The sequence below is a fragment of the Nycticebus coucang genome, chromosome 1 (genome assembly GCF_027406575.1).
Source record: "Nycticebus coucang isolate mNycCou1 chromosome 1, mNycCou1.pri, whole genome shotgun sequence".
Taxonomy (NCBI): domain Eukaryota; kingdom Metazoa; phylum Chordata; class Mammalia; order Primates; family Lorisidae; genus Nycticebus; species Nycticebus coucang.
Window position 1 is genome coordinate 184,010,690 of NC_069780.1, and position 24,632 is coordinate 184,035,321.

General features: G+C 41.1%; 1 protein-coding gene across 1 annotated transcript in view; it reads right to left on the reverse strand.

The window, feature by feature from the left end:
* Positions 1 to 2,438: 2,438 nt before the first annotated feature.
* The window catches only part of OTULIN (OTU deubiquitinase with linear linkage specificity), a 33,091-nt gene continuing 10,897 nt past the window's right edge, over positions 2,439 to 24,632 (reverse strand). The window contains exons 3-7 of the mRNA XM_053592969.1: positions 19,865 to 19,959; positions 16,275 to 16,418; positions 10,266 to 10,391; positions 6,890 to 7,159; positions 2,439 to 4,307 (exon numbers count right to left, since the gene is read on the reverse strand). Coding sequence (XP_053448944.1) covers positions 4,113 to 4,307; positions 6,890 to 7,159; positions 10,266 to 10,391; positions 16,275 to 16,418; positions 19,865 to 19,959 — 830 coding nt within the window. The 3' untranslated portion in view covers positions 2,439 to 4,112. The remainder of the gene's footprint in view (positions 4,308 to 6,889; positions 7,160 to 10,265; positions 10,392 to 16,274; positions 16,419 to 19,864; positions 19,960 to 24,632) is intronic.

The window sequence follows — 24,632 nt, forward strand, 5'->3', positions numbered from 1 at the left end:
GAACAGCAGCTTTGCCATGAGTATAAACTCGCTCCTGCAATTATTAAGGGTAATCAAGAAACAGACTACACATACGTCAACCCGTCAACCCTCTGGCCCGTATCTCTGAGGAAGGGTGGCATGCCCTTTGGCCTCAGGCTTAATGGGGTACACAACTTCAGAGAATTGGCTTGTGGAATTTTAACTCCAGGCAAGCTAACTCTGTGCGTGTCCCAGGGGGGCCCAGGTCCCTTAGGCGTCTGCAAGAATAGCAAGCCGTTTTAAACTCACACTGAGTTCACTTTGTGTGCTTGATGTAGGATATGTTTATTTATAAATATTATCCTACATACATTTTAGAATCACTTCACATACACTAAGCTTTTTTTAAGTAGCCACAGATCTGACATAAAGGCATTTATTTTTATACATACCTACAAGTAAGATTCCCCAATAGTTTGTGCTTCTGAAATACTTCTGACTTTCAAAGGGGAGTACCTGCAAAACACTGCTTAAGGAAAGAGATAGGAAAATGATCAAACTGTATTTTAACATCAAAAAAGAAAGACACACCCAGGAAGTCTATGTAAGTCCTATGTGGATGATAGTAGGAGTGCTATGTCATTAAAAGTGATACAGCCCTTTGTCATTGCCTGGAAGATCCTCAAAGTAAAACAGCACTTCTGGGCATGGGGCGATTAGGAAGACAGGATGGTAACACAGAGCATCTTACACACACAAAGAAAAGGCCATGCACATAAAAACCCACAAATGTTTCTTCCAAAAGTGTTATCAATTCATATGGCCTGAGATTTTATCTGATAAGCTCTAAATTTGAAAGAAAGGAAAAAGATGCAAAGGCAAAGTCCTCCTTAATCAAAGAAAAATCTTACTAGACATTAACTGAATATATAATAATGTAATAAAAGTGTAAATAGCTATAGAAAGAAAACATGATTAATCCTGTTCTGTACATTTAAAAAAAATTTTGCATAGAACTTATTCAAAGAAAGAACTGCAAACATTTCAGATTCAATCCCACCTATGCCCAAGTCATACACTGGAGACCATATACTACTGACTTCTCCAAAGCCACATCATAGTTCATGTGTATAAGTGAAAACAACTGATGTATGTAGAAGCAGCTCAGGAGGTGAGGAGGGAATCTGAAAATGTTCTGGAAAAGGAACTTGAATTCCATGGAACATGACACAGAAATTCTTTTAGGTGTAAATGCACCTTAAATGAACTCACAGGTGCAAATCATAGCTGCTTAAGGATGAGGTAATTTTTCTGCTAATACCATGGGGTCAAAAACCTCAGAACTCTCGCAATAAATTCTGGGACAGAAACTACCCACAGTATAGTTCCTACTCCTTTTCCTTCCTCTAGAACACCTTATCCTTCTAAGTATATTTATCCTCCTGAATCCATTTACATCTCAATTCAATTTCTAACCTGTCCATCTCACCCAACGATCTCAAGACTAGGAATGAGAAATGGAACTAAGACTCTGGGAAAATGACAAAGAAATGTTATTTTTAAAGTTGGCCAATCGCCAGCCTAGCAACATCTTGAGACCATGTCTATAGGGGAAAAAAAAAAATAGCCAGGTGTGGTGCTGTGCACCTATACTCCTAGCTATTTGGGAGGCTGAGGCAGGAGGATTACTGGAGCCCAGGAGTTCCAGCCTGGACAACAGAGCAAGTCACCATCTTTAAAAAAAAAAGAAGTTGGCCAATCATTTCTATTTCCGGAAGTACTACTATTCCTTGGAAATCTTTGCTTCTCTGATGCTATGATCCCACTAAGCCTGGACAATAGTCTGACAGCAGAGTGACAAGGCCTTGGGACAGAAAGCAACATAAAATAAACACACCCTAAACCTTTATCAATGTGGTGGTTAAGACCACAATTTCTGCACTCACTAACAATATCATACACAGGATCAAAAAACAACATGAAATGTAAACAATAAGTTGCCCCCAAATCCAGTTCAAGTTCACAAAGATGATATATTTTCCAAATGCAAAGATAAATGAGTATTATGAGTATTAACATCTCCTTTACCCTGAGTATTATGAGAACTAACATCCCCTTTACCCTGTCTCAAGGGCAGGGCCCCAGGGTGTTTATGCCAAAGTGAACCATATGTTTGACCAAGAAGCAGATGGGGAAACTGAGACCAAGAATGATCCTTCCCCTGTAAGTGGGGAAGGGGCTAATACTCAGTATTGTGAGTATTAACATCAAAAGAAGACACACCCCGGAAGTCTATGCTCAAAATTCAATAATGTACATGAATCAATGTTCAGATTCAATATACATGAGGAACACATTTCCTTACTACCATGTAGGATCTAAACACATCAAGTTGTATTTCTTTGTATGTTCAAAAATAAATAGTAAGCATTTCCTGGTGTACAGTTACAAATACTAAAATGAAGCATCAAAGCCAATAAGAAGTCATTATTATTACTTTAATTTGGCTTTTAGGTCCCTTCTTATTTAAGGCACCTCATTTCACAGTGAAAACAAAGCCTCTCTAATGCATTCACACACATTTAGAACAGAATTTGATTCCAACATTTTAATCAATTAATATCTAGCAAAATGTGGTGAATATGACTAACGAGGTAATGGGAAAAATACCAAAGTAACAGTCTGAATAGTTTTGTGCGTCCTGAGTTTTCTTAACTTTAACTAAGACTTAAATTTTTAATTAAAAGCAAAACTTACATTTTCAAAGAACGTTTGCCCCTCCCCCATAAAAGATTAGATAGCTTACAAACTATATTAAATTGAACCAAATAAAATATTTTAATTATAAAAGAAAGCTCAGTACTTCACACTGCCACAAATGTTGAGCCAGTGCTACCCAGAGAATCCTAAGAACTGGTATCTCTGGTTCATGCCCTAGGCTGACCTTGCTCAGCAGGGCACCCCTTACTCACCACCCCGTCACCACCCCAGCCTGTCCTGAGCAGGCAATGGCTCATAACCAAGAACGTGGCCTCCCTCAGTTTCCCAAACCATTCAAGGGCACAGGCAGCTCAGCCTCTGCTTCAACTTACTCAGGAAAAATCTTAGTTTGCTGTTTCTCATTCCCTGCACCAGATGTGTGAGGTGCATTTGGCAATGGATGCGCTCTCCAGCACAACATGAAAGGACACAGGAAAACCAGGCTTCTGCTCAGCCCCACCTCTAAACTTAGGTCAATACTAATTTCCTCCTCTAAAATACAGGTGGAATAAACTCTGTTCTGACTACAACAAGAATCTATGGAACCTCAGAATAATTCACACCTCCTGACACCAAAGTGTAACTGCAGGCAGTGTTCGTCCACGCTGACGGGCACCTGCACCAAGCCCCAGACTTCAGTATGCCGGGGACACTGGATATCTGTCATAGCCTTGCAGAGTAAGAAGTTCTAAGTTCTAAGGGAACTTTCTAACTTACTTAGAACTTAGTAGTGAGATGACATTTCACTACTCCCTCCTAATGCTGAGCTAGCCTTCAAAAAGGCCTTGAAATAACCCACTTTTAGACCCAACTCCCAATCTTCTGCAAGACAATCTGCTTTAAAAAAGCCTTAATAAATATGTAAATCCAAACCACTGCTCTTCCCTCCTGAAGAATAACATGAGGCCATCAGAGGATGTTATGACTGTGCCATTAATAGATCCATCCCAGAATTATACCACTTGAGCAGCCTGAATAGGAAGATTACTACAGAAACCCATTACCACAAACAAACAAAAAAATACTGTCTTAAAAAAATTAAAAGCCACTTTGCTATTAAAGAGAACTTTGATTTGAGACATAAAGAATACATTCTTCTCCAAAATAAGTCTCTGATACAAAAGTATTTGTCTTATGGAGAAGATACAGTTCGCACCTTCAACAGGTGTGCACTGAAGGCCCCCATTGAAACATACTGCATAACAGATGAAAGAGATTTGGTTAATTCTTATTATCAAAAGCTAGTCTTCAGAACATCCTATTCCCACTTGGCATCCAGGGACCCAGGAGTTCTCACAGATCGTTCCTAGAGACCTACAGGCCTGAGGTCCAAACCCAGCAGCTGCCTGTGCACCTTCATCACGTCACTAGGCTGTCCAGGCAGGCGTCCCTCACAGACTCGTCTCTTCACACACTCTGACAGGGATGTTATAGTGCCGGTCATCCTCAGCGATCAGGGTGACCACTGGCCAGTCCTTGGGTGGGTCAGTGGGGTAGACTGTGATGAACTCTTCTGTGTTGTACTTGGAGAGCCGGTAGACCTGGATGGTGTGGCGCACGGCATAGGCAAGGAGGAACATTTCAACCTGGGTAGAAAAAAGCAAACAGGTTTCCTGAAAGAGGCAACACTTAAAGATGGGGCTTAATATCCTACTCCATCCATTATCCCAGAAAATGCACAAGGGCAAAGCTACCCTTTTTCCTCCCCTTTGGGCCCAGCCCAATCCTTTACTATATTAATCAGATAATCAAGAATGGATTATGTCTGATAAGAGACCTGTACCCAAAACATATAAAGAACTCTTACAACTCAACAATTTAAAAAACCTCCCACTTAAAAATTGAGCAAAGGATTTGAATAGACAGTTCTACAAAGACATGTAAATGAAAGGATGTTCAACGTCCTAAGTCATTAAGGAAATGCAAATCAAAACCACAATGAGATGCCATCATACCTACCAGAGTGGCTATAATCAAAAAGATAATAATGGGGGGTGACTGCTCAATGGGTATAGGGTTTTCTTTTGGGGTAACAAACATTTGGGGACTGAATTTATATAAGTGGGGTTTATTGTAAATAGAGTAAATGTCACTGAGTTGTACACATTAAAATGTCAGTTTTATGTTATGTGAACATTACATCAATAAAAAGACAATAAGAAGTATCAGTGAAGACATGAAGAAATGGGACTGATACGGTGATGATGGAAACGCAAAATGGTACAGCTGCCTTGACAGTTTGGCAGTTCCTCAAAATGTTAGACAAAGAATTACCAGATGACTTAGCAATTCTACTCCTAGGTATATACCCGAGAGAACTGAAAACATACGTCCTCACAAAAAACTGTACATGAATATTCAAACCAAGTGGAAATAACCCAAATACCCATGAAACTGAAAGATGGATGAATTAAATGTGATATATCCACACAACAGGATATTACTGCAATAAGGGTAAGTCTTAAGAACATTATGCTACATAAAAGAAGCCACTCACAAAAGACTACATCCTGCACAATTTCCTCTATTATAAAACGTCCAGAATAGGTAAATCCATAGAGACAGAAAGTGGATTAGTGACTGCCTAGGGTTAAGGGGGAAAGGAAAGTGATTGCTAATGGGCATGGGAGTTCTTTTAGGGGTTATAAAATGGTCTAAAATGAGACTATAGTGATGGTTGCAAAGCTTTAAAAGGGTAAATTTATGTGATATATAAATTATATTTCCAAAAAGCTCCTACTAAAAACAAAAGAATAGATTCACCATTACAGCATACCTTGTAGGGTCTCAAAAATGACTAACTTCAGTGTAATATGCAAACCATGCTCTACCAGAGTTTTTACTGCAAGGAGACATTAAATAACCCATATTATGTGTACAGATCAAAATAACTATCATCAGTCCTGCCTGACCCAGAAGTGACCATCAGTCTTTGCTCTTTTTCACTCACTGGGAATAACAAAAGAAGAAATTCCTACCTTCCAGGACACCTAAGAGTGAAACCTAACTATCTATTCCTTGCACCATCTACCCTGGCACTTATGACTTTCAAGAAAAAGGCAGGCACAAGTCAGGTGCGTAAGTAGGAGAGTGGCACTTTGACAGATGGGCTTAATACCACTTTAGTTTTTAGCTATTCCACCAAAAAAAGAAATCCCATTAAGACTTTTTAGGGGGACAGGGCGCAATGGTTCACATCTGTAATCCTAGCACTCTGGGAAGCCAAGGCAGGTGGATTGCCTCAGCTCACAAGTTTGAGACCACCCTGAGCAAGAGGGAGGCCCTGTCTCTAAAAAATATCCAGGCATTGTGGCAGGCGCCTGTAGTCCCAGCTACTCGGGATGCTGAGGCAAGTGAATTGCTTAAGCCCAGGAGTTTGAGGTTGCTGTGAGAGATGACGCCAGGGCACTCTACCAAGGGCGACAAAGTAAGACTCTGTCTCAAAAAAAAAAAAAAAAAAAAAAGACTTTTTAGGGAAACAAACACACCAAAGACAGTGCAACGTACAGAGACTCAACTTCTGGCTCAGGGACAATACTGCACTGGCTCTCTGTGTAAAACTCCAGACTTATCTGTAACTCCGTATCTATAAAAAAGACACAAGAGCATGCTGGGCTCTACTAGCTCTGGTGACTCAATTTCTATTTTTAATGCAGTTACAGTTGCCAAGACTAAACAGTACCCTTCAAATGGTTCTTCTGAGTGCTTCGTTTATTTGTAGCCTGCTAGAGCCAGCAGGGTCCTGATCCCACCCAGCACCCTGCAGAATAAAGCCCAGGCTGAGATAATGGCAGTAAAGGTACAATTCTTTGGCATTCCCCACTTGAAAGGGTGGAGCCTACATTTCCTCACCTTGAGAGTGGAATGGATATAGTGACAGGCTTCTAGCAAACAGAAACTGAACCCTCTACCTACTGGGAAGGAACTGACTCTTTTTGCCAGCAGCTACTTGAGTTGGCCATGCTGGAAGTAGATCCTCCAGCTCCAATCAAGCCTTCAGATCACTGCAGACCTGAACAACATACATCTGCAACCTCATGAGACTCTGGGCCAGAACTGCCCACCTTAGCTGCTCCTAAATTCCTAACCCACAAATGCTGTGAGATGTTTGATGGTTAAAGCTGCTATATTTTGGGTTTATATATTCCCAAAGGGATATATAACTCACCTGTTCAAGGCCACCGGTGTGACCCACCTGGTTTAGGTGGTTCCTCAATAGCTGTCCAGGATCATTTGATGTGTCCCGAGCAAACAGGAGCACAGAGAAAAATGGTACTTCTTTTCCTTTCTCTTTATCATCATATAGTTCAATAGCTCTGTTTAGCATAAGAAATTTGACAGCTTCATAGAGGCAGTATTCCTCTTCTTCATTTGTGAACAGTTCATCACAAGCTAACTGCCTTGCCTCAGCAGTTCTCATTTCAGCCAGGCCTGTCCACTACAATAAAAAAGTTAAGTAAGAATTAGAATTTTTCTTCTAAAAATCCCTGGTAGGGCCAGGTGCAATGGCTCATGCCTGTAATCTTAGAACTCTGGGAGGCTGAGATGGAAGGATTGCTTGAGTTCAGGAGTTCAAGACCAGCCTGAGCAAGAGTGAGACTCTTATCTCTAAAAAAAAATAGCTGGGTATTATGAGGGGTACCTATAGTCCCAACTACTCAGGAAGCTGAGGCGAGAAGATCACTTGAGGCCAAGAGTTTGAGGTTGCAGTGAGTTATGATGCCACAGCTCTCTATCGAAGGTGATAAAGGTAACAAAATGAGACTCTGTCTTAAAAAAAAACAAAAAAAACCCCTGGTATACTTCCATATTATGAGCACAAAGTTATTTTCAAAAGTAGGTAAGCATGGGTCACTTATCAATGTTCATAACATTCAAGTTTCTATCTCAACCAATGGTACTCTTTTGACCAAACACTCAGCTTTTCCCTCCACTAATTTGAAACAAAAGTACAATGTAATAAGGAGATGTACCAGGGCCATGTAATAGTAATTTTGACTCCCCTAATTTCCCAGGCAATGAGACTGACCCAGTCAATCAGAGATATTTACAGAAAAGGTAATGTGCATGCATGAGGCCTGAAAGGAGAGTCAGCACCCAGAAACACAAAGCCAACCTCCAAAACAGAAGGCAAGCAAGAGTGTAGGGTCTCCTGAATATCAGTTTACTAAACTTGCCACTCCAACCGCAAAAATACATAGGAGTTTCAAATGAACAAATCCATTCAGCAAATTCTTAACCCTGATTAAGAATAAAGCAGAGTGTGAGGTATTCAGTGAACAGAGGCAGACACTTTAAGTGAATGAGGAAACCTATGAATATACGTGCTTTTAAGTCACACTGAATGAGAGTAAGAGATGCCAACATGAATACCACTCCTTATAAATCTGAGAGTAAATTTTAATGGTAATGACTGCACAGAACTCTCTCCAGTATTTAGGTTGGAAGCTGGAGCATGCTGTCTACATCTCCTATCTTCCAGAGGTAGGTAAGTTGGCAACCAAGGGCAAGGCTCTAGACACAGGAGTGTCCAATCTTTTGGCTGCTCTGCATCACACTGGAGGAACTTAATTGTCTTGGGCCACACATTAAATATTCAAACACCAGCAAACACTGATGAGCAAAGAAAAAAAAGGTCCATGCATAATTTTCTTGATATCCACCACCACAGGTAAGCAAAAAGTCCTCATGTAATCTGCACGTAAGTGGCTAAAGACTGGCCACCCCTCCTATAGACTGAACGGTTAGGATGGAATCAAGACCTCATCAATAAGCAGCTGGTAGCTTTTGCAGCACATTTAACTGACCTCCTGGCCTCAGTTCCTCATCTACAAAACAGTGATGACCATAGCAACAATGTCTTCATAGTTGTGAGAATTAAGCAACATGTGAAACTTTCAGCATAGAGCCTGGCAAAGAAGTGTTAGTAATTAACAGTGGCTCACATTACTAATGAAAACTGTTATTATAAAGTGGTATCGCATAAACATTTGCAAACATCAGGGTCTAATTATAGTAGAGACACTTAATAAAGCAAAAATAGCAATTTCACAAGATCTCAAAACAGATGAAAAGGAAAGTAGGACCACTGGATGAACTGAAGAACATTCGCGTTCATTCACACAAGGCTCTGCCCTCAACCTTCCACTGATTCAGGGACTAGGCAACAAAGTCCTGTGTTCCACTCAACAGGTAACAAAAACAGAATCCCTCTTCCCTTCTCTCTCACATTTCTTTACAGTAGAAGAACTATCGTTCTACCTTTGGCAGTGTACTTTCCAGTAAACACTTCTTACCTTTGTAAGCAAAAACCAGATTTCAGGAAGTCAGGGCCTTCAGTTCATTCACTCAATAAATCACTTACCACGTGACTATTTTGTGCCAGGCTTGCTACTAGGCACGGGGTGCAAAATGCATAGGTTATGGTCCCTCAAGGAGCCTGAAAGCCTAATGGGGCAGCAGATCACATGTGAGTAGAAGATCACCACCTGGGGTGTGTGCTATGAAAGATCTTGAGAGTCTGTGTCAGCCCCCTCCTTACCAGGCCCTACCACCCAATAAAGCCCAGAGCAAATGACAGGCTCACAACGCAGGGTTCTTGGGGAGGAGAGATCCATGCTATTCAAAGCAAACACCCTCAAGGGCAGTCCAGGCCAGCATGAGGCAGGACATCCAGCACAGAGAGGTAATGGGAAGCCAGAGAAAGGCAGAATTTCAAACATCAACTGTTCCAAAGAAGCTCTCAGAACAGTTTTCAAAAGACAAGTTACTAAATCTGCTAACTGGAAAATCGCTGGGAAAGAAAATGAGTTTTTAATAAACATGGCAGACTCTTAAAACATAAGCATAATTAGAAAGAATAATGTGATTAGTGTCACTAACAATACTGTACGAAATATGGACTACCTGATATCCCTGAAATTTATTAATATGACGTAGAACAAAGACTACATTTGGCTAAGTGTTCCTTTTAAGAAAGTTAAACATTTCATTATCTGATACCCCAGTCCATAGCATCTCCTCAAAGAATATATAATACTGGTATGTCTCCATTTCTCCAAAGACCTCACAAGAAGAGTTTATCTTCATTTAAAATCATTTTGCTGGCCGGGAGTGGTGGGTCACACCTGTAACCTTAGCATTCTGGGAGGCTAGGGCAGGTGGATTGCTTGAGCTCAGAAATTCAAGACAAGCCTAAGCAAGAGTGAGACCCCATCTCTACTAAAAACAGAAAAACTAGCCAGGCATAGTGTTGCACACCTGTAGCCCCAGCTACTCAGGAGGCTGAGGCAAGATGATTGCTCACGCCCAAGAGTTTGAAGTTGGGTGAGCTACGATGACGCCATGGCACTCTACCCAGGGCGACAGAGTGAGACTCTGCCTCAAAAGAAAAAAGAAAAGAAGAAAAAAAAATCATTTTGCCTAAAATCAGAAAGGGCATTCAATAACCAACTGAGTGGAGCTGACTTAAGAGCTGGTCTGCTGGGGTGATCAGGAGCAAAAGTTTCACACTTATCAGAGACAGGAAATTACACGCTCCAAACCTTCTTCCTTAGCAGAGCAAGGGACTCCTTAATTTTATCAACGAGGTCCTCACTGTTCCCATCAAATTTCAGTCCGAGTTTCCACTGCTTGATCCAGCTGTATTTGCTTATAAGTTTTTCTGGTAACTAGAACATCAAGAAACAAAGAGATAAAGCGATGTTAACATTCCCAGAACTCCATCACATGATCCAAGCTATAAGAAACTATAAAGCCTATAAAACCTACCTCTGTTTTCAGATTTAATTCCTACAAATCTGCCATGTAGGTTTAGGATGGAGGATTTATATTTGGAAGTTAGGAACTCAGAAAGTATTACCCAGCAGAAGGCTGCTGAAGTGAAACGGTGCTTTTGGCTGAGATATGAAGCCACAATCTACCCTGTGAGAGTCCAACCATGGCCAGGAGCATTCCACAGCAACTGTACAGAGGTGGTGAGGCCATGACCATGATATAACACATCTTCATACCAACCACCTTCAGCTGTGGAGCTCACTGGCAGCCTCCCTACCACTACCTAACATACGGCCAGGAAGGAACTTCCAAGCTTGTGAGATGGTCCAGGGTGAAGTCAAATATGCTCCTTTCCTGATTAGGAAAATAAAATCTATTATCAGATATTTTTAAAATCCACTAAAAGAGGAAGAAAGATTTTTTGTTAAACAACATTAACACATATACCTAAGGTTTTAACATTCAAAGAGACACTATTTATCTAGTTTAATGGCTAGCCAATATACTAAGATGAAAAAACACAGCAGAGCAGCAGCAGCAGGGAGGGGTTAAAGGAGCCGTGACCACCTAGCTCATGAAGGAACTGACAGCTGAATACTACATATGTCTCCTTTCCTTTTTTCCTTGGGAGTATTTGTTATTTTTTGTCCCCTTAATTATCAACAATAATCTGCAGTTTGAAAGGCAAGCTAAGACATAACTTGACTGATGACAGCTTGGGAAGAGACTTTTCCAACAGTACTGGGTGTGTCAGGAGAAAAATCATATATAGGTTGGGCACGGGCATGTCACTTCACTATTAATAAGCTTAGAAAAGAAAAAAAGTTCGCCTCCAAGTCAAAAGATCATTAAAGAATAATTAAATCCTACAGCACCCTATGAGGAAACAGAACTTGTTCAGCAGTTATAAATACAGTTTTAAATGAGGCCACATGCTCAGTTCTATTGAAATCTAAGACTTGAATGGTAATACCTGTTGTACCTTCTCAGTTGACTGCAATTGTTTAAAACTGGGGTGGTTTCATTTCTACAAAACACAAAACAACCACAGGGATGTAAACTACTCTTCACTGTTACCACAGTGACAGCAATTCAGCTCACTCAGCAAGGGGAGGAGTGGTCATTCCTCATCTTATTAGGATGACAAATGACCACCCACCAGCCCAGCTCACTGCACACACTGTCCTGTATTTTGGCAGTATGTGGGCAGCTCTGCTCCAACACTCTCAATTCAGTCTCAGATTCATCACCAGAACCTAACGCACCCTCAAGTGGTACCAAGCTGAAATTACAACTGGGCACAAAAATCTATTACTACAATTGGACAGAAAATACTGGCACTTACATAAGTGTGAGCTGGGAAAGGAGGTAAAGGGAAGCCCAGAAGACCAGCCGAGCATCCTATGACATCAGTTATCTAAAAAGCAGGTAACTGAATTACTCGGGAGACTCTGAAAACCTAAGTGCAGAGTGAAACACAGAAGTCAGTCTCCTCATTCTGTCTCACATGTTGATCAAGCTGTTGCTAATCACACAGTTCAAGCTGTGTACTTCTAGAGCAGGAATCTCATCTAGAGAAAATCCAAAACAATAAGGCAACAAGAAGAAACTATTAGAAAAAAATAAAGGAGTTGGAATTACTTATTCAGAAGAAAAAAATGAATATAACTTTAAATGCTTTCGGGGGTCACAACACATATAGCACTTATAAATAGGCATTCTTTTCTACTAAGCATAGGAACCAGACTTCCAATAGAATAAGTGAGATTTAAGGAAGAAACAAGATTTAAAAAAGAAACAGTGATGGAAGTATTTAAGAATAAAAGTAGGGGCCGAGTGTAGTGGCTCATGCCTATAATCCTAGCACTCTGGGAGGCCGAGGAGGGTTCAAGATCAGCCTGAGCCAGAGTGAGATGCTGTCTCTAAAAAAAAAAAAAAAAAAAATAGCCGGGCATTGTAGCAGGCACCTGTAGTCCCAGCTACTCAGGAGGGTGAGCAAGAGGGATTGCTTGAGCCCAAGAGTTTGAGGTTGCTGCGAGCTATGATGCCAGCACACTCTACTGATGGTGACCAAGTAATACTCTGTCTCAAAAATAAAAACAAACAAAAAAAAGAATAAAGTAGGTAATTAGTTTAGATGTCATTTCATTTGTGATTAAACCATAAAACATCCTTTTTTCTCTAGCAAATGCCTGTAATTCCTGACATCATGGTAAGGACAGCCAAATAACAAAAATATACCATCCTCAAAACTAACTCATAAAAAAAAAGCTCTGATATACAATATATCCCACTTTAAACAAACACTATCAAGGTCCCACCTGTTAAGAGACATTCTATAATAAAATTTAGCAAATGTGGAAACCAAAGAATCCCTGATCTAAAGGGTACACCTTCCTAGGGACTGAGGTGCTGTCCTCGGCCAGCACCAAGCCATCTCCATGGTTGCGGTCAGGGTCAAATGACCTGAAGGCAAACACAGAGACTGGGATCTGGACAGATAAAACAAACAGGAAACCTGGACAGGACGACAGGAGATGAGGGGATGGGGTGAACTGTTAGGAGGGGCAGTAAGGACAAAGACCACTTCACAGGCAGGGAACAGAGCAAGCCAGAGAATACGGTCACCAGTACAAAGAAAGCCCAGGGTCTCTTCCCCTGAGGTCGGATGAAGTGGGAGGGGGTCGCTCAGTCTAGCTCTCCCATTTCCCTTTAATATCTTGAAACTAAATCATATTTTAGGAGAACAATTTCTCAATCTGCAAATGGAAGGAGATATAACCGTTGCAACCTGGATTTCTTCCAGTCACACTCCAACACATACCTGCTCACTCAACAAAGCCATTGTTGAGTGGACCTTCCAAGGAAAAGGCAGGTGGAGGAGTCAGAGTGAGATCAGGAATGGAAAGGTACCCATGGGAAGGTCTGCAGGACGCCTGGGGGGAGCTACAGAAGCAGTCTGGTCAGCACAGCCAGACTAAGCTGTAGATCCTTTCCCTTCTCCATCGTCCCCTCAAAGCCAAAGCATGTGCTAAATCTGTCACCCAGTTACACTTCAGAACCAATATGACAGAGCAGACTGTGTGACGAAAAGTGTTCAAATCATGTGAAACTGCCAGGGGCTAGAACATCAACATGAGGATAAGTCCTCTAGCTGGATGAGAGCAAGACAAGAACAAAATCATTTCTTTAGCCTGGTATTTACAAGAACCAAAGTTTAATAATGCTAAACTGACAGGCAGGTATTATGTGTTCTTTTTTCCTTTGACACAGGCCTCCTGGCATTCAATACAAGTTAGATGACAAAAATAATATCACTGTAACCATCTCATTAGATTGTACTCCCAAGAGAAAAATATACTGGCTGATACACATAGAAAAGAAAAGAATCTGGAAAGTACACTTGACAATTTTTAAACTATTTTCACTTTACACAAATTAAGTTAGAAAAACTACCGCAAACCCCACCACTGACACATGCAATATATACTGAGATGGAACACAATCTACCTAGACCATTTCTACAATGGCAGATGATGTATCCAAATGTATCCTTTTAACAAAAGAAAAGGGACAATGGGCTTCACTTTTTTTAAGGGCATTTTTCTATGTTTAATTACTTGGAACAATATTTGCATTTGGGTTTCTCAGAAAGTATAAAAATTCAAATTCATTGTCAATTAAGCCCATAAATCTAAACAGCTCCTCAAAGGTAGACTCAAAAAGAAAACTTATCCTAAAATTGAGGAGGATTTAGGTCACAATTTGGAAATCAAGCTATGGTCGTCAAGTATAGGACTTAAGGCAAAAGCCCTGAAACCCTGTTTGCTTCTTTAGCAGGGTCTTCTCTCTATCCACAGGCATGCTTTACCAGCTGACCAACACTCTGAAATAGTTTACTACTAACAGATGACATCATTTGCAAAGGAAAGAAGCCTAGTATATCAAATTATTTTGCCTCTATAAAAAAGTAGTAAGTAATACTGAAAAACCAAATCTGCTCAATATGACATACATCTTTGCTTAGGAGAAAATATCTTTCCTAGGTATTTGTTTAAGAGACAGGGTCTTCCTACGTTGCTCAGCTTGGACTCCTAGGCTCAAGAGATCCTCCCACCTTAGCCTCCCAAGCTGCTGAAACTATAGGCATGTGCCACTGCACCCACTCCAAATGTCACTTTGATAGTTGATAATTTTATACTGGTTTATAAAACTGTTATGCAACAGAGAGCCAGTACTCCTCCACTCACCAGGCCTGGTTTTGTGCTTTGAAGCAGGGGATACCCTGTCCACTTATAAAAAGCCTCTAACTGAACAGTTCTCAACCTGTGGGTCGCAACCCACAGGAACTGTATTAAAGCGTTGCAGCATTAGGAAGGTTGAGAACCAATATAGTCTAACTACTTTAGCCAGCAACAAGTTTCCCTCAAAGACTTTTGAGGCAACTTCCTCAAAGTTTCTCTCAAAGACATTTGAGGCAACTACCCCAGGTGCTCCAAATGCTCCCAGAATGAGACGAACCCTCTTGGTCACACTCCTATCTGCTACAGAGATACAGGCAGAACAGAACTTGGCGCTCAAGATGGGCTCTGACCAGCCAGTTCAAGGTAGGGCTGTTACTATCTGATTCTCAAAAGAATTCCTTTTAAAATGCACCTGGGCTTTTATTGCTGACATTACCTTTCATTCCTATTAATAGTGGGCTTGAAAGCAATTAAAATGCTGGCATCTTTTTTTTCCTTCATAAATTATTGTTAGGCAGATCTCCCTATACTTCTGGGTTTTTTCTAATGTAAGCACAGACTTTCTATTTTCTTCCAACTAATATCATCTTGTCATTTTTGATCTTTCAGGATAGTCTTATCATCCAACCTAGTATGTGACTTTATCTGTATCAGGACAGTCAGACACATGACTTCCCAGTGTATCTCTACCACATGACAGATGGCAGATTTAAAATACTAACGAGGACTAAGCCTGGAAGAACCCCTGACTCTTTATTTCCCAAGGAAGCCTCTCTCCGTGTGATGTTAATCATCTCTCTTCCAGTGCTGCTGTCCAGCGCCCCGCTAAGCCAACTTTCACACTTTGCAGAGGGTACTAATTTCTTGAATTATAGCTAACACTAAAGAAATAAGTATTCTTAAACCTTGGTAGTTTCAAAGAGTAAAATATATAGCCACTTAAAATATTTGACACCAACAATGAAATCAAACAGTTCCTAAGTGCTTTTTATAAACTCTAAATATCGGCTCTTTAATTCAACTAAATTGTTCACAAAAATTTTATCTTTTTGGCTGGGTGTGGTGGCTCATGCCTGTAATCCTAGCATCCTGAAAGGCCGAGGCATAATGATTCCTTGAGCTCAGGAGTTTGAGACCAGACGAAGCAAGAGAAAGACCCCTTCTCTACTAAAAATAGAAAAATCAGCTAGGCAGGCACCAGTAGTCCAAGCTACTTGGGATGCTGAGGCAAGAAGATCACTTGAACCCACTCAGGAGTCTGAAGTTGCTGTGAGCAAGGGTGATCCCACGGCACTCTAGCCTGGGCAACAAAGTAAGATGCTATCTTAAAAAAAAAAAAAAAATTGTTGTTCTCTTTTGGGAAATACCAGTTATTTCTGCTAATTTAACTACATGAAATCATCCCAACCACACAAAACTGAATAAGCCCTTATATTGCAGATAATACTTGCCGGGAGCAGAGACAGAAAAAGGAAGTTTTCTCACAAAAACCATTTTAAACATTGTGGACTCAAACCTGCAGCGGCAGCGTACCAGCATGAGCTCTGGGTCCTGCAGCCAGGGGGGCAGCTCTGCTGCCTGGCTCATGGCCTGGAACAGTGTGGCCCTCAGTGCACAGTAATTATCACCACGGACTCGCCTTATGGAAGTGAATCTTTGAGACACCTCCTCATAGCCCTGGGGAGAAGTATAAAAGAATTCAAAATGGTCATGACTGACTTCAGAAAACAGGTGGAGTTTCATTCCTGTGGAAAGTATCTGCCAGAATCACTAGAAAAATGGAAACAAGACTGAGTCCTTCACATAAGATGTGCAAATTCCTCTTTATTAATCAAAAGTTAACAAATGTTCCCACGGTAAAAACTGTCAGCATATGTAACAGATGCAACAGATCAGACATACAAAATAACAATCACATATTAAAGTACTAGCCACCCCCAAAGCTGGAGTGATAGGTCTCTTTCTAAGCAATTATTCTAACACTCACTGAAAACCAACATTCTGAAGGGTTTAATCTGTATTTAAATTGACCTTAAATTTATGAATGAAGAGGTAAGAAAAGAGACACATACACCTAATTTTATTTCAGATTAATATGAGGGTATACATTAGGTTACGTACACATTTATATCTACATATTTTAAAAATATATAAAAATCCAAAGTTTCCAAGGGATGTGTGTGTATGGTGGGTGTGGGGGGGGGCTGTGTATGTAGAAAAGTTTACGTGCCTGAAGATGTCTGGACTTCTTAGACTCTTTTAAAAAAGTGGACTGAAGTGTCACTTTTGCTTAGTCTGGAAGTAAAACAAGGAAATGAAAATGTTCAGTGACATGCTTGGCTGCCCAAAAACAGTCATCCAAATAGGCCACTCTTGAAACATACCCCAGAAAAGGACACCATAAAATCCCAGTGACTGTGGTCCACTAGCATGTGTGATGCCCTGATTTGTCCAGCTGGGTACTTCAGTCATGGGGACCACCTCTGTGGTACCCAACCCACTGGCCCCAGATCCAGTCAGCCCCTTCACTCTTCCTGCTCTTCCTTGATTGTCACTCAAAACCTACTTCCTACCCTGAACTCAAAGAAAGGAGTGTCACCCTCAGCAAAATGCAGACCACCTCACCCCATGTATCTAAGTACTGGAACCTCATCATTAGGTTGTTTTTAAGGTTCGAGTCATAGGATAATGTTCTAAGTCAGCGGTTCTCAACCTGCGGGTCGTGGGTCAAACGACCCTTTCACAGGGGTCGCCTAGTATCAGATATTTACATTACGATTCATAACAGTAGCAAAAATTACAGTTATGAAGTAGCAACGAAAATAATTTTATGATTGGGGGTCACCACAACATGAGGAACTGTATTAAAGGGTCGCAGCATTAGGAAGGTTGAGAACCACAGTTCTAAGTGAATATAAAAGAACTTCCTTCCAATAATAAAATTTTGAGAGTTCACTTTTTATTTAGTGGTCCAACCACTGCAACATATAATGACCCATCAAGGCAGACTCACGTCTACTAATATGCACCTCTTGCCTATGATGGATCCTCAACTGCCCTGGAATACTTACGATGGCAAATACAACTCCAAATGCACCTTGCCAAATCCATAGATTGCTCATGTTATTTCAGAGGTGAATCAAACCTTTTAAAATTAAATTTAGATTTATCTAGACTTACTTCCAAAAGAATATCCAAAACAATTACACAAAAAAGGACTAAAATAAAAATGAGATGAAAGCTGTTATTAGGCACCTGAGATACTCTGATTACTGCCGCAGGTCCTGATGGAGATATTTTCCTAACTGATGCACCTTTGATAATCTGATCACTGAGAAAGTCCAACTGCAAGGTCAAATCTTTTTTTCCCTAGAACTAACCCTAGGGAGGAATGACTTCAACATGACTTCCAAAACATGGAACATTTAGATAACTCAGACATCTTCAATTGTGAACTTCATGATGCCAACTGTCAAGGCAGATCCTTTGAAGAGAACTGAGGTTACAAAATAAAATTGTAAATCAATGAAAGCATTTCTAGGACAGATGAGAAAATACAGCTTAGAAACTTGGCTTTCTGGTTATCTAGTTTGATTCAGGGATAGGGACTGGAAGATCTACATATGGCCCATAGCATATTTAGCAGATGGTTTTACAAATATATTCTTAATCTCTGAAAGGAGCTGAGAGTCCCAGGTATTTCATGAATGAGTTATTTAACAAGGGCCTAAAAACAGGGCGTCTACAGACCAGACTTGCAGGGAGCAGAGAGGCCATTTGCTCTCAGAGCTTTACAAGTGGCAGCTACATTTTGACTAAGCCCAGCCCATGGGCAGTTGATGTACATATTGAAAGGTGAGCATCAAGAACTAGCTCTTGAGGAAAAGAAGACATGTATTCAATATTTTAAAAATTTAAATTCTGGGCAGCGCCTGTGGCTCAGTCGGTAAGGCGCCGGCCCCATATACCGAGGGTGGCGGGTTCAAACCCAGCCCCAGCTGAACTGCAACCAAAAAAAAAAACAAAAAAATAGCCAGGCGTTATGGTGGGCGCCTGTAGTCCCACTACTCGGGAGGCTGAGGCAAGAGAATCGCGTAAGCCCAAGAGTTGGAGGTTGCTGTGAGCTGTGTGAGGCCATGGCACTCTGCCGAGGGCCATAAACTGAAACTCTGTCTCTACAAAAAAAAAAACAAACAAACAAAAAAAAAATTTAAATTCTAAGTAATAAAGTTGTAAGCAAAAAATGTTAAAAGATATTTCTATCAAAATTATAGGCCAGTATATCTAATATTTAAGTACTATATTCAAATTCACAGTAAACAATCCCAAGAGAAAAATAAGCAAAAGATATAACCCAAAGGTTACTAGAGGTGGTGGATTTAGGTCAAAACTGTCTCTTTTATATGGCCCCCAAATGGTCAAATAGCAGCAATTTCACATGGTTCAACTTACTGATAAGTAATGTAGGATTTGAAATACATCTGAGGATAGAGCCCACAAGGTCAGGGTCTGCTGGTTAATCAGCTGTGCAGTGTAAGTGGGCCACTGTGTGTCAGCGGAGCAATGAAACAACCCAAATAACCACAGAGGGACCATATCATAGGAGCCCCTAATGTCACCCTACAGCCTTAGAAACTGCTGCCAATCTATGAAATTGATTGGAAGGAGGCAGCTCCTGAGATGCCTAAATGAAGAAAGCAGTCCCAGATCCCTCTGGGTAGGGAGGGAGAAGGGTTCTAGGCCCCTGAAACTGGTGGGTGTATAACCAAAGCCAGAGTGATATGGAAAGTGGGGGTACAACTCTAGGCCAAAAAGGGCATTCTCAAATGACCCCAAGAGGACAACCAAGGGCTGGCCCAGTTCTTGAACAGCAGAGTCATTTATGTGTTTTTCAAAGAAATTAAGTTACTGAATAACTGATGCTGATTCTGTATTAATACCGTGACTCTAAACAAATCCCTTATCTTTAGCATCTGTTTCCTCATCTCTAAAATTAGAACACCAATATTTACTAAGTCTAATAGCAGTCATCTTAACAAATGTCTAAAAATATAAAATGGCATAGTAACTAACTTACGAGAGACTATGTCAAAGACTGAAATATGTGCACCTCTGTGTCATACCTTCTTCATACATGTTGCTTTTTGCGTATTTCCCCTCCATTCTTTTTTGCAGTAGTCCATAATATCCATTTCAGGAGCCACACTTAATCTAGGTTCTAAGAATAAAAAAAAAAAAAAAAGCAAATGACAAACCAAAGCATAATCAGAATAACGATACTGCATTACTTGGGGGTCACATTTTACTCCTTCCTTTTCTCTCTCATTTCATTTCAAAATATCCAGAATTCCTCCACCACTTACCCCTGACCACCATCTCCTCTCCCCTAGATAACACGGGCGTCTTCCAGTGGATCTCCTTTGTCACCACGCCCCTCGTACCATTCTCCACATGGCAGCTAACTGGGTGATCCACCCAAGCATGAGTCACATGACATCCACACTCCTGGGCTAAGATAGCTTCAGGGGCTTGCCTTCTCATGGTCTTGTCCCCACAAGGGCCCTGCCACCTCTCTGGCCTCAGCTCCACCACTCCCCACACAGACCGGGCCCCAGCCCCACCGAAACCCTTAGTACTCCTGCACACACCTGCGTTGCTCTTCCCCGCAGTGCAGGGCAGCTCCCTCCCTCACCCCCACCGGCCTCTTCTCCAACATCACCCACGCCCTGCCGCCACAGCATCTCACACACACTACCATTCCCTACTCCTCTCACTTCACCTTAGACTCCTTCGACTCTTAGAGCCAACCAACTCCGACACACACAACACGCACTAAGCAAAATGTGAGCTCCTTGAGGGCAAGGGCTTTGTTCTGTTTCTCAGCTGTGTCCCGTCCACACCTAGAACTGTACTGACACAGGTTGTTTGTGAATATTTTTCTAATCAAATGAAAGAACAGCCCAAACTATGAGGAAAAACTTCCTACAATCCGTAGTTTTTTAATAACCAGTATAGTAAGAGATAACACCTACTACAATAAAAATTACATGTAATTGTCTTAATTTACGTCTTTCCCTGATCCCAAAGGCTATAAGTAGTTGACGATTAACCAGAGACTAACAGAACTCTGAGTGTTTACTGATCCACAGACCTCATCTGACTCTAACAACATAGTTTCCAAAATTAAAAACACAACTCACAGTCAGACAATTGTTATAGTAAAAAAATGGCCTTTAGGTTTTCCTTATCTAATGTAGGCAGTCTGGGCTTTGCTCTTATGGTGTAAGCATATACACACTTATGCATATTTTAGCGTGTGTGTTTCAGGAAGAAAATGAGGTAAAAATCTCATGCACATCTTGACTTCCTTTTTAAATTATTAAAGATACAAATCTTAGTGATGATCTTAAAATAGAAATACAGAAGTACCTTTTAACATACTTACCCCTGAGGAAGTTGTACAAAGAATAAAAATGCTTCTATTCAACTAAATTCAGCAAATACTTTACTGAACGCCTAGTATGTGCCAAGCACTGAGGAGCTAGCGATATCAAAGTAAAGAAGACAGACTGTGTCCTGAAGGTACTTACAGATTACTCAAGAAGAAAAACAACAGGCATTTACAAGCCAGGGTGAGGATGCCAGGATGGTTGAGGAGCACAAAGGAGAGACCCTAAACTCTCCTTGTAGTTTAAGTTAATCAAAAAATTTTAAGTAAACTATAAGAACTGCCTATTTCTAAAAATCTCATTACGAATCCTTTTAGAAAGAAAAGCAACCATTTACATAAGAGGGAAAATAATACAGATAAGGATAACAGAAGGATCAGGATTAGTAAAAGTCAAACAGAGCCCTGAGTTATAATATACAAGAGACCACAAACACCAGTGCTGCACAGCCAGTCTTTAAAGAAAGACCCTTCATTTTTTAAATGCAAGAAATATTTTTTGAGGGTCTCCTTAGTGGAAGGACATGTTCCCATTTATCTGCCTTTCCACTCACCTCCCCAAAAGGGAAGAACTGCACATGTACAGAGTCAGGACAGTCACTGGCCCACATTTTCTCAGTAGGCAGGGTTATCAGCATAAACAGAGAGCACAGTTCCAGCTCAGGAAGGGCCTCCCGGAGAAGAGCATGCCTTCCTGCTCTCCTGCTGCAGTCATCATCACAGTCCTCACTCCTGGGCACAGCAAGATAAGCCCTGGCCTCCTGGGCAGAGCAGGGGAGGCCAAGAACCTCAGGACTGAGGGGAGGTGCCACGGGCTGAATCAGAGGCCTACATGGGACGGCGAGGTTTGGGAAGCTGGGGTCCCTGCACAGCTGGGCAGCATCAAATGATACCTGAATTCCCATTCTGCTATGGTTCCCTGGGAGGACGACTCCACTGGCTACTACATGCCACGCACGAGGCTAAGAGCTGGAGACACAGGACCAGGCAGAACCTGACTTCAAGCAGCTTATGGAGTACAACAGTACCTTTCCTTAACTGCAAACTACTTACACTCTCTGACTGCAGTTCCCAGGAAAGAACATGTCTAATGGCAAAAATAAAAATAAGGGAAGTTGAAACTCAGAGTGGTAAGCCAGGAGCCAAAATAACCAAAAGGGTTGATCTTTAACCACCAAATGGGTCACAATGACAAGAATCAGACTCTTTGAAGGTGGCAAGTTAAAACTGAAACCCCTCCAAAGATCTGAGACTGTCAAACAGGGGATAAGACTAGGACAGGAATGTCAATTCTTTGTCTGAAATGAGCCAGGTAAGAAACAATTTGGCTTTGAGGGCCATAAGGTTTCTGTCACTACTACTCAACTTTACCATCCATGAAAGCCACCATAGACAATAAACTATTAATAATAAGTTCTCAAGAAATGTTACTTACACAACTAGGTAGAAGGTCATATTTGCCAACCCTCATAGTAAGTGGGGAAAAAAAATCTTTTCACTAATACAATAAGAAAATCTTCTGCCTCAGTCTGGACTCAGCTTCAGGGGAAGAGACACTTCCAAAGAACAGTATTTTAGGAAGGGTGATAAACCCAGAAGGACTGAGATGCAAGGAGGAATGTAAAGGGACCCATTTTACGCTCAGACAGAAGCTGGAAGCTGTAACACCCACTAAAAGCTAGAAGATCTGCATGGGGCACAATGCTAGACAGAAAACATTGCAAAAGAGACCCTGTAAAGTGGAAAACAAGTGGTCCCTCAGCAGTAACAGATGCTGGCTGCACATGTACGTTTTCCTTAGAAATGTAACTAGTAAGGACTCTGTGTCCTATGTGAATGTTAAGCAACCACGGCAGGGGGGATGAGCATCCTCTAAAGCAGCGGTTCTCAACCTGTGGGTCACAACCCACAGGAACTGTATTAAAGGGTCACAGCATTAGGAAGGTTAAGAACCACTGCTCTAAAGTGTTACCAAGGACCAGAACAGTATGGCCCATGGACACACCAGAACAGCTACAAAAAACACCTCCTTTGGCTACCACAGTAAAGAGTTAACCAATTCCTTATGAGGAAGACTCAGAAATTCTTATTAAAAAAAAAAACAAAACCTACTATGTATCATTTGTTCCTAATTACACCTATAACAATGCTTTTGTTAAGCATAAATAGAAGCCAGTTCTCAAACCAGTAGAACACATATAAGGGGTCTTCAAAAAGACTACTTATAAAAAAAAAAAAAAAAAGGCCACTTATTTTCATGAAAAAATGCATATTATGAAAAATTATGCATGGATTTCAAAAATTTTCTGCAAAATAAACTCGTATTTCTGAGAACAAATGTGAACAGGCTCTAGTCTGAGGTACTAAAGGTAAGACATCAGTTCAAAAAGAGCCCCTTTCAGAGAAACATGAATTCTGCTAAAGCTGAAGAATAAATACCATATGTATGGTGAAGCTTGGGTGGTAGAATGTTGAAATCACTGATGCTTTCCAAAAAGTTTATGGGACAATGCCTCAAAGAAATCAGCAGTTTACAAATATATCAGTCCTTTAAGAAGGGACAGACAATGTTGAGGATGAAGCTCATGGCATCAGACCAGCCACATCCATTTTCAAGGAAAAAATTAACCTGTTCATGCCCTATTTGAAAAGGACCAACAATTGGGCGGTGCCTGTGGCTCAAGGAGTAGGGCGCCAGTCCCATATGCCGGAGGTGGTGGATTCAAACCCAGCCCCGGCCAAAAATAAATAAATAAATAAATAAATGAAAAGGACCAACAATTAACAGCAGAAACAAGAGCCAACACCACAGACATCTCAACTGGCTCAACTTACACTATTCCGAATGAAAAATTAAAGTTGAACAAACTTTCCGCTGGATGAGTGCCAAAACCATGACAAGAGCATATCCTACAGCATTTCTCTGACAAGGTGTAACAGAAGATGGAACATAGCTTTACGAGTACAATCCTAAAGACAAAGCACAATCAACGCAATGGCTACCAGGGCGGGGGGAAGAGATCTAGTCAAAACAAAAGTGGACCACTCAAGAGCAAAGGGCAAGGCAACAGTTTTTTGGGCTGCTCAGGGCATTTTGCTTGTTGACTTTCAACGGGAAGGTCAAAAAATAGTACCTGCTTATTATGAGAGTGTTTTAAGACAGTTAGATGAAGGTTTACCAGAAAAATGGTCAAGAAAGCTTCAGCATCTTTCTCCACCATGACAATGCTCCTCATCACTCCTTTCAACAGGGGCAAGAGTTTCAATGGGAAATCATTAGCATCCATCTGACAGTCCTGGTTTGGCTCCTTCTGACTTTTGTTTTCTATCTTAAAAAATCTTTAAGGTGGGTGGCGCCTGTGGCTCAAGGAGTAGGGCGCTGGTCCCATATGCCGGAGGTGGTGGGTTCAAACCCAGCCCCGGCCAAAAAAAAAATCTTTAAG